This window comes from Uloborus diversus, chromosome 10, assembly GCF_026930045.1.
Source record: "Uloborus diversus isolate 005 chromosome 10, Udiv.v.3.1, whole genome shotgun sequence".
Taxonomy (NCBI): Eukaryota; Metazoa; Arthropoda; class Arachnida; order Araneae; family Uloboridae; genus Uloborus; species Uloborus diversus.
This window is the reverse complement of record NC_072740.1, coordinates 47514576-47524567: the sequence shown is the minus strand read 5'-3', so window position 1 is coordinate 47524567 and position 9992 is coordinate 47514576. Positions and strand designations below refer to the sequence as shown.

At 36.3% G+C, this 9992-nt stretch overlaps 2 protein-coding genes across 2 annotated transcripts; both read right to left on the bottom strand.

The window, feature by feature from the left end:
- Nucleotides 1-3112: 3112 nt before the first annotated feature.
- LOC129230992 (uncharacterized) lies at nt 3113-6028 on the bottom strand. Its single transcript, XM_054865236.1, has 2 exons — nt 5330-6028; nt 3113-3145 (listed from the first exon to the last, which is right to left on the bottom strand). Exons 1-2 carry the CDS (start codon nt 6026-6028, stop codon nt 3113-3115), a joined length of 732 nt encoding a protein of 243 aa, XP_054721211.1.
- Nucleotides 6029-6057: 29 nt separating this feature from the next.
- Nucleotides 6058-9417, bottom strand: LOC129230991 (uncharacterized). Its single transcript, XM_054865235.1, has 2 exons — nt 9294-9417; nt 6058-6809 (listed from the first exon to the last, which is right to left on the bottom strand). The coding sequence occupies exons 1-2, from the start codon at nt 9415-9417 to the stop codon at nt 6058-6060; spliced, it is 876 nt and encodes a 291-aa protein (XP_054721210.1).
- Nucleotides 9418-9992: the final 575 nt, after the last annotated feature.

Here is a 9992-nt window from a genome sequence, read left to right as displayed (position 1 = left end):
CAAGGAATAGGCGAAGTTAAAATTACAACGAAAACAGAAAGCGGAGTATTTGACATAACCTTGAAGAATGTATATTTTATTCCTGAACTTGAAAGTAATTTATTATCAGTTAAATGTATGACTGAAAAAAGATTTCTAGAGCATTTCGAAAGAAAAAAATGTTATGTTAGAAAAAATGGCATTATTTACTTAGAAGCAATTTCTTTAAATAATAGTCTGTACGAAGTAATTTTTAACGAAGATATTAAAGTAAACTACGTATCAAACTGTCAGAATAATAATTGTATAACTCTATGGCATAAAAGGTTAGGACATAGAAACACCCAAACAATAAAACAGTTGGTGAAAGAAAATTTGGCCGATGGAATTCAAATTGATAGTTGTGAACAGATCAAGGACTGCCGTACTTGCATAGAAAATAAACTTAGTGAATTCCCATATCCTAAAGAATCTAAACACAGAGAAAAAGAGTTAATGACCCTCGTCCACTCTGACTTATGCGGACCACTTCAAGATGCAAGCGTTGGTGGAAAACTTTATTTCCTCACTTTTATTGACGATTTCTCCCGCTTTACAATGATTTACCTTCTTACAAGAAAGAGTGAAGTCTTATCTAAACTGAAGGAATACATTGCAGTAACAAAGAATAAATTTGGGAAAACGATGAAGATTTTAAGAACTGACAATGGCGAAGAGTACACAGGAAAAGAATGTGAAGAATTTCTTAAAGAACAGGGAATAGAACACCAATTAACGGTACCGTACTGTCATCAGTCAAATGGGGTCAGTGAAAGAAAGAACAGATCTTTGACAGAAATGACAAGATGTCTTCTTTCAGAAGCCAAATTACCAAATCGTTTTTGGGGTGAGGCAGTCTTAACAGCCAACTACCTACAAAACAGGTTGCCAATCAAAGCAAACAAAAAGACACCGTACGAGCTATGGACCGGAAGAAAACCCGATCTATCAAATATAAGAACATTTGGATCAAAAGCCTATGCTTATGTCAACAAATCTAAACGAAGAAAATTAGATAAAACATCTGTAGAAGGAATTTTCATTGGATATGATAATCGAAGCAAAGGATACAGAATATTAACTTCTGATCAGAAGGTAATAATATCAAGAACTGTCAGATTTGTTGAAGATAATCGAGATGAGGTAGAAACACCAGTTATTTCTGCGAGGAAAAAAGAAGAGAGTACAGAAAATGATCTGGAAGAAGAAAATACAGAAACTGATGTGGAAGATGAAACTATTGAAGAAGACTCTTCAATGACACCTCTACGAAGATCCGAAAGAAGCACAAAAGGCATACCACCAGAAAGATTATGCTATTACTCCAATACTGATATCAATTATACACCAAAGAGTTGGAAAGAAGTTCAAGACTTGCCAGAAAAGCAAAGAGAAAAATGGATCCAAGCCACAAAGGAAGAAATGAAATCTTTGTATGATAACAACACATGGGAGTTAGTCGATTTGCCAGTTGGGAAGAGAGCAATTGGATGTAAATGGACTTTCAAAACAAAATTAAACTCCAAGGGCGAAATAGAACGATTTAAATCTAGGTTAGTTGCATTAGGATATAGCCAAAAATTTGGTGAAGATTTTGAACTGACATTCGCGCCAGTTGTAAAATATACAACAATTAAAGCATTTTTCTCATTAGCAGCATACAAAGGTCTGAAGATAAAGCATATTGATATCAAAACAGCATTTCTATATGGAGACTTAAAAGAAGATATCTACATGAAACAACCAGAAGGATATGTAGATCCGAAACAAAAGGATAAAGTGTGTAAACTAAAGAAAGCCATATATGGAGTAAAGCATGCAGCAAAAGCATGGAACGAAAAGATTGGAGAAGTATTACTGAAATACTCTTTTGAACAAAGTAAATCCGATCCCTGCTTATTTATTCACAAAAACAAACAGTTGTACATAATACTTTATGTAGATGATATCCTGATTGCCGGGAAGAAAGAAAAAGAAGAAAACATGAATTGGATAACTAACATGCTGAGAAAACATTTCGAAGTAAAAGACCTAGGAGAAGCAAATTACTATCTAGGAATAAATGTTGAAAAGAAAGAAGATGGAAGCTATTGTCTAAGCCAAATGAACAAAATAGAAGAAATAATTGAGAAATTTAACTTAAGTGACTCAAAACCAACTTATACACCAATGGAAACTGAATACTTAAAGTTAGAAGGAGAAGATGACTTACTACCAGATAATACAGAATATAGACAAGCAATCGAAGCCCTACTATACATATCAGGTGTAACAAGGTAAACGAAAAACCAAGACAACGAGATTGGAATGCAGTACAACGAGTCATCCGATACCTGAAAACAACAAAATATATAAAGCTAACAATTAGCAAAGATGAACCAATTCTGACTGCATATGCAGATGCAGATTGGGGAAATGATTTCACAACAAGAAAGTCGACAGGGGGAAATGTCTTCAAAATCGGAAAAAATTGCATCGCATGGAAATTAAAAAAGGCAAAATTGCGTTGCTATGTCATCAACAGAAGCAGAATATATATCAGCAGCAAACGCAGCTCAAGAGTTACAATGGCTGATCAAACTCACTGATGATCTGGGACTTTCTCAGAAACTGCCCATCACATTATTTGAAGACAACATTTCCTGTATAAAATTATCACATACAGATAGAAACAACTGTAGGACAAAAGCAATAGACGTGAAATATCATCTGTTGAGAGACCTTCAAGAAAAAGGAGTGTTAAAAGTCATATATCTACCAAGCCAAGAAATGGTTGCAGATGCCTTTACAAAGCCTCTAGCAAAACCTCTATTTGAGAAATTCCGCTCAGAACTTGGACTAATGTAGTGTTCAACACACAAGGGGGAATGTTAGAAACTGTGTATGTTGCCCACTTCCTCCACTAGACGGCGCTGTCGCCAAATAGCAAACCAGGAACTTTAATTCCTTGTTAGAACTCTACTCACTTCTCTCTTACTGATTATACTGTAAACATGTAGTGCTGTAATACATATATTAAATTTGTGTTTCTTAGTTTAGAAGGAGTAATGTTTTAATGAGTTCGTGAATATACATATATGGATATCAGTCTCATTTAGCGGAAGATTCCTCCAACACATAATTTGGACTACAGATATACAAAACAGATGAAGAACATATATGATAAGGTAAGCTGTATGCTTCCTTAACTGCATTGATTTAGATGGCTCTCTAAGAACGAGTTGATAGACATTTTATGTTTATTTAATTCTAATAGTAACACCTATAAGAATATCCAAAATGACGCAGTTGCTACCATTCGACCACTAGATGTTTCCACGAATGGACCGCCTGACAAAGTGGTTCATTCATGGAAAATCTCAAATATTGTTGTAATTTCAGCTTAATTACCTTTGAAAATTGGTCAATTGTTTCAAAATAAATGTGAAAATGAAAAAAATAATCTCAGTAATTCATGAAAACTCTTATACTTTACTATAATTTTAGGGCATATTTCTTCATATAAAATTGATAAAAAAATTAAAATATAATAATACAGTTTCAAATACTTTTGCTATTCCAAAAACAAATGCAAAAAAGAGTCAAATATGGCCAGTGGACAAGTGAGAGCATGTAACGTGCTATAGAAATGGTGGAATGAGCCTTAACGAAGTCTGCCGACAATATAGAGTCCTGAAAGCAACTTTAAATAGTCGCATGGAAGATAAAACCGGTTTGTTGTTACCTTAGTCTGTTAGTGCTATAGTCTCTGGTAGTTTAAGACTTAAGTTTCTGGTTTCGGTAATAAAATGGTCAAAAATGTTCTCTGATATTTTAGAACACGGCTCTTATTGTCCAGAGCGGAATTGAATTACTTTGGTTGAGGGGGGCGGAGACCCTTAGGTTTGCCGTGAAACCGGTCCCAGTGTTCTCCGAGCTGTGGAAGTGGTCGGACGTCACTGTAAATCTCCGCGTGCCGACTTTGTACTAAACTAAAAAAAAATCTCTTGCGGAGACTAACAAAAGGATTCGTGACGCCTATGGGGACTCTTCTCTGTCATACTTACAAGTTTCGAGGTGGGTAAAGGCTTTTAGAGAGGGTCGGGAAGAGGTTCAAGACGAACAACGCTTTGGGTGTCCGTCAACCAGCAAAACCGACAACAATGTGGTCGTGTTCGTCAACTGTTAGTACTGACCATCGATTGACTATCAAAATGGTTGCCAATGAACTGAACATGGCATGTACTGCTCTGTTTTGCAATGCTATCCAAGATTTAGCGAAGAGGAAAGTGTGCGCCAAGCTCGTGCCAAAGCAAGTTGTCACAACGCGCAGCGAGTCCGCGAGTTTCTGGCCAAACAACATTTGACAACGCTGCCTCACTCCAATTCTCCTGACGTCGTCGTGGCAGATTTCTTTTTGTACCCTCGGATTAAAGCAGACCTGAAAGGACACCGTTTTTCATCTATAGAAGAGATCCAATCAGCCGGGGAAGACCTTGGGAGATGTCCCCATAGACGACTTTCAGGACGCTTACCAGTCATGGCAGAGACGCAGGAAAAAATGTTTAGAGGCCAAAGGCCATTACTTTGAATAATTTTTAGTGTTTGTGTAAATCTTTTCACTAAATTACTTTAAAAAAAGGAATTGTATTAGATTCGAGATGGACCCTGTGTATATATAAACAAATTTTAAAATTTTGCGTGTACTAATTTTTTTTTCACAAACTTTGATTTTTCGTTTTTTGCAAATAGCTTCGTGTATTTGTAAGAAGGAATAGGAGACACACAATAATAGTTAATCAAAGCCAACTTTAGATCTCTTTAGGGATAATGTGAATAAATAGAAAAGAAGCAAGCAGAAACTTGTTAAATAGCGTCTTTAAAATAAGGGGAGATAACATTTCCGGGCTTATTGGCCGTGGTCTAATTGGAGTAGAAATTCCAGACGTTTCGGCTTGCTTTGCTGCAGTCATCATCAGTGGTTTGAGTTTGGTGGGACTGATTCCTGGCTTCGTTGGCTCCGGTATTTAAGCAAACTGCTGCTGGGCTGCTGGTCCTGATTTGGAGGCGTTCTCAAGCCGCTGGTGGAATAAGGTTCTTGATTGGATGAGATTCAAGCCGCTGGGTGATCCTGGTACCTGATTGGATGGGAGTCACAAGCCGTGGTGGCTACCGGTTTCTGATTGGATGGGACCACAGTATGTTTTAGACTGTTGTGGCGAGCGGATCTAAGGGCAGGGTGCCATGTTTTTGGTAAATTGAAATTCTGCTCTTTTCTGTTGAAATTAAAGGGGTGTTTGAAAATTTCTATAGCTTCGCGATGAAGACGGGCAAAATAATGAGATGTTGCAGCCAAGATTTCTGTGTCTTTAAATTTGATGTTGTGGACTCCTTCTTGTTGGCTGTGTTCGGCTACGGCTGACTTATCATAGTTTCCTAAACGGCAATGACGAACATGCTCAGAAAGGCGTGTCTTGATGCTGCGCTTCGTAGTTCCGACATAAACTGATCCACAGGAGCACGGAATTTTGTAAACTCCAGATGTGGAGAAAGGGTCACGGGGGTCCTTCAGCGGGCGATAACAATTCCTAACTTGAGTGGTGGGCTTGAAAATGGTCTTGATGTTGTGTTTTTCAAGGAGTTTTCCAAATCGGTCAGTAACTTTGTGTAGGTAGGGTAAGAACACTTTCCCTAATGGTTCAGATGGGGTAGACTTCTGTTCGTTATTTAGGGACCTCCTGGGATGAAGGGCTCTTCTAATTTCTCCTACAGTGAATCCATTGGCTTGAAATGCTAGCTCAAGGTGTTTCATTTCCTCCTTCAAATGTGTCGTTTCGCAGATTCTTTCTGCTCGGTGCATAAGGGTATTGATGACAGCCATTTTTTGTCTCGGGTGGTGGTTTGAGTTCTTATGAAGGTAACGGTCTGTGTGTGTGGGCTTGCGGTACACTTGGTGGCCGAGCGTCCCGTCTTCCTTTTTCGTCACAAGAACGTCGAGGAAAGGCAACTGATTATTGCTCTCCTTCTCCATGGTGAACTGAATTCCGGGATGAATGCTATTCAGTTGTTGAAGAAACAACTGCAGGTCTTCTTCTCCATGGCTCCACACCGCAAAGTGTCATCAACGTATCGGAACCAAACCTCGGGCTTCTTTGTGGCGGAGGCAAGGGCTTTCTGTTCGAAGAACTCCATGTAGAAATTAGCGACGACAGGGCTTAAGGGGTTGCCCATGGCAACTCCATCCCGTTGTTCATAGAATTTTGTGTTCCACTTTAAATAAGTGGTCGTCAGGACGTGCTTGAAATGGGCTGCGATGTCGGGAGGGAAAAGTGGAGTAATCAGCTGTAGTGCATCTTCAACTGGGACTTTTGTGAAGAGTGAGACAACGTCGAAGCTTATGAGCAAATCGGATAGCTGGAGAGAAATTGACTGGATTTTTTGAACGAAGTCACTGGAATCTCTAATGAAAGATGATGATAATCCAATAAATGGTTTCAGAAGACCCGTGATGTACTTGGAGACTTCATATGTCGGTGAACCAATGGCGCTTACAATTGGTCGAAGGGGAACTCTAGACTTGTGGAGCTTCGATAGTCCATAGAGTCTAGGAGGGAGAGCTTCTGATTTCTTTATGGTGCGTTGTATCTCGGGTAAGATTGGCGAATCTTTGATGAGTCTGTATGTCTCTCGCAGAATTTTCGCAGTTGGATCTTTAGTTAGGGACCTGTAGATATCGGGTTCTAACAATTCTTGGATCTTGTCCTGGTAGTCCTCGGTGTTAAGGACGGCGGTGGCATTTCCTTTGTCAGCGGCTAAGATGACAATATCTTGATTGTACTTCAGCTGTTTCTTCTCCAATTAGACCACGGCCAATAAGCCCGGAAATGTTATCTCCCCATATTGACGCCAGCCGTGAAAGCCTTAAACAGTATTTAGCATTTTTAAACTTTCACATTTCCTTTAAAAATATTTCTAGGCTAAAAATAATTGCAATTTTACCCCCTCTATACTGACCTTTTATTCCAACATTTTATGTCCTTTATTTTCAAACAAAACCAACGACTTTGATCCAACGATATTTCCGTCAAGCAAACATTATGCAGCCCAATTCATTCTGTTTATATAAAGTCAGTAAAACGTGAAAATGAAGTACTGCCGCAGATTTAATAAAAAAAAAAATCATGTTTGTTTCGCTATTGGATCCACATTCTAGTTTCATAAAAGCCATGTCAAGTAACAAGTGAACCTGGGATTTTAACCCTTCTATGCAATCTTCCTGTTTGTTATACAAGTTTTAAAGTTCTTTTTTTCTCTCGCTCTCTAAATATTTTAGAAGAATAGGTGTTTGAAATGCATGGAAGAAAGCAAGAACAAAGTAATTATTTTACTGACGCATCACTGAAACTTTTAAATCCGTGCCGCGTGAATAAAAACTCAAATATGTTTTTTCCCTCCTTATCTTATTCACCATTTTTAAAAATTGACACACAACTGATAGAAGCACACGATAAAGTAAGTCATATAATATTGTATTTTTTTTATTTGTTAATGGATACTAACGATGCATTTGTAAGTGGTTTTAATGTATATTTTTTTCAAATTGCCAAGGCGCGTATATGAGATAAATAAGTACATCAATAATTAATATAATACACTTGCATATTACTTTCCTGGACATTAAAAACATAGTAAATGAGGTTAAAGTATCAAATCAGGCATATGAATCATTATCATTAATTTAAAAATACTGTTAGTCAATTTAAAAATGCTTTTGAAAAGTCGTAAAAGTTTAATTATTAATATTATTTACATAATAGGTACAGGGTTGTGATTCTTGTTATTTAATGGTTTTACGTCCGTAACTATAAGTGGGATACTAAGACTATAATAAAATACGATATATTTTTAAGTAAAACTTTTTAAAAACTGACGGGGATAATCATGTAGTAACAAGAAATATCTTGTACATTGGTCATTAGAGGATTTTAAATAACATGTTTCGTGAAGTCCATTAAAAAGTACCCCGCGCTCTCATAATGCTTTATTCTGGTTGTGCACCACACAACGATTAGATAACAAGAATTTTCCTAATAATTTCGTTAGTTCAATTTTCAGGTCCAATTTTTGTGTCTGCGATACATGAAGGCCCATGATTTTAATATCAAGTGTTTTTGGTTTAAAAAAAAAATCCAATGATTTTAGCAGGGTGGGTCTTATGTGACATAAGAAAGTCGCATAGTATATTCATTGCGACGCAAAATCAAAGACATCTCTTGTGTACATGGTTATGAAAATATAAAATTTTCAAATTGCTTGCAATACTTTTAAGGGCAGATATTGTACACCTAGACGATGGGAAATCACATAGCAATGCATGGTCGCAAACACTTTTTTGACGCGATAGTGACGACACAAAGCACAAGAAAGACAAGACGTGAATAAGAGGAGAATAGAGAGAGAGAGACGATATTATTTGGTTTGCATTTACTATACAATGCTAATGCTTTTAAGAATTAATCAAAAAGTATACCTTTGTAGAATCTATTTTTGTCTTTCTCCCATCAGCTAATATACTCAAAAAATTGACTATTATTATTGTAAAACCAGATCGCTTAAATATCCTACATGTTCTGCAACCATGCATATAATTAAATAATAGTTAGGATTATTTAATAAAGCGTGTATCGTTTTGATGTAAGGAATAATCATAGTTTTGAGAGCAAAAGAAGCATGTAGCATAGTCACAACAAGAAATTAATATAACCTTAATTTTCTACATAGTTTCAACCGCACTTTTCTACTGGTGCTTGTTTGTCTTTTAGTGGAAAATTTTCAGGTTTAATTAGTATGGAAATACTGTTACGTGCAAGATTGTGAATTTATGATAAACCGCTAACCAGTGCTAATTAAATCGGAACTGGTACAGAACTGTACCAGTTCCGATTCAGTTAGCGCTGGTTATCTTACATTTAAGTTTGAATTTAAGACTAATATTAGTTAAGTATTAAAGACCCTGCAAAATGAATATTTGAAATGATTTAAGTTAACCAATATGGTTGGTAATCAATCCTTCAAATGTATTTAAAATCGAGTTATAACAAAGTAAATATTTTTGAAAGTAACACCTCCCCCCCCCCCAAAAAAAAAAAAAAAAACAATGAACTTACCATCAATAAATGTTTATTTGCTGTTGGTAAGTTCACTGTGCAAAACTCATTAAAATGTGTTATAATGATTTTGCAGAAGTTCCGTGGAATTGTATGCTAAGTCTTTTAATCAGTTTGCACCGGAATCACCTTTAAGGGCGCCACTATAAATAGCATTCTGAAACCAATCATTAATTAAGTAATAATTAAATTTAGATTTTTTACGAGATCTTTGGAACTCTTTATTCATGGGAGATCGTCTACGAATCCACATTAGTCACTAATGGGTAAATTACCAAGGTTTTTTTTGTATGATTATACACGTGTCTTTAATGACATAACAAATGGGTCTCAAGGATAATTCAACACACATCTGATCTAACGCAAATTTGAACTAAACTCAGTGTCGCAAAGTGCATGGGGATAATGTGTAATGTTCCCGTCCCAAGCAGTAGTGGTACTCATTTTATCGCCCCACTGCAGGGATAAAAGACATATCTAAAATGTCGAGAATGTAAAACTGATATGTAAGCTTTCATGTACATTACACATTACTCATTCTGATCAAATGTTGTTGTTCCTTTCCTCAAATATCTACTGTATGTAACAAGTCAAAGCAGATTTTTTTCGCTAACAATTGGATTGTTTTTACGAATTCAAATAAGTTTTAAAGCCTAGTATATCATTATTACATAAAGAATCCTATTTTTAAGTTGTTTTTGTTAATACGCAAGAAAATGAGCTTCTATGTGATCATTTGGTGAAATGGAGTGTTTTTTTTCCGAAAGAATTAAAATTTTGCATTAAAATGTTTCATAATGTTTACAGTTGTGTATACAAGTCACTGAA

Bases quoted from the DNA above. Each gene is read 5' to 3' on its own strand.
- LOC129230992 (XM_054865236.1), bottom strand. From the start codon at position 6,028: ATGGAGAAGGAGAGCAATAATCAGTTGCCTTTCCTCGACGTTCTTGTG. The intron at 3,146-5,329 runs GCCCGTCTTCAT...GTATATCTGTAG, and splicing joins CTGCAACATCTCATTATTTT to TCCAAATTATGTGTTGGAGG.
- LOC129230991 (XM_054865235.1), bottom strand. From the start codon at position 9,417: ATGTGGATTCGTAGACGATCTCCCATGAATAAAGAGTTCCAAAGATCT. The intron at 6,810-9,293 runs GTGATTCCGGTG...TTGTCATCTTAG, and splicing joins TTATAGTGGCGCCCTTAAAG to CCGCTGACAAAGGAAATGCC.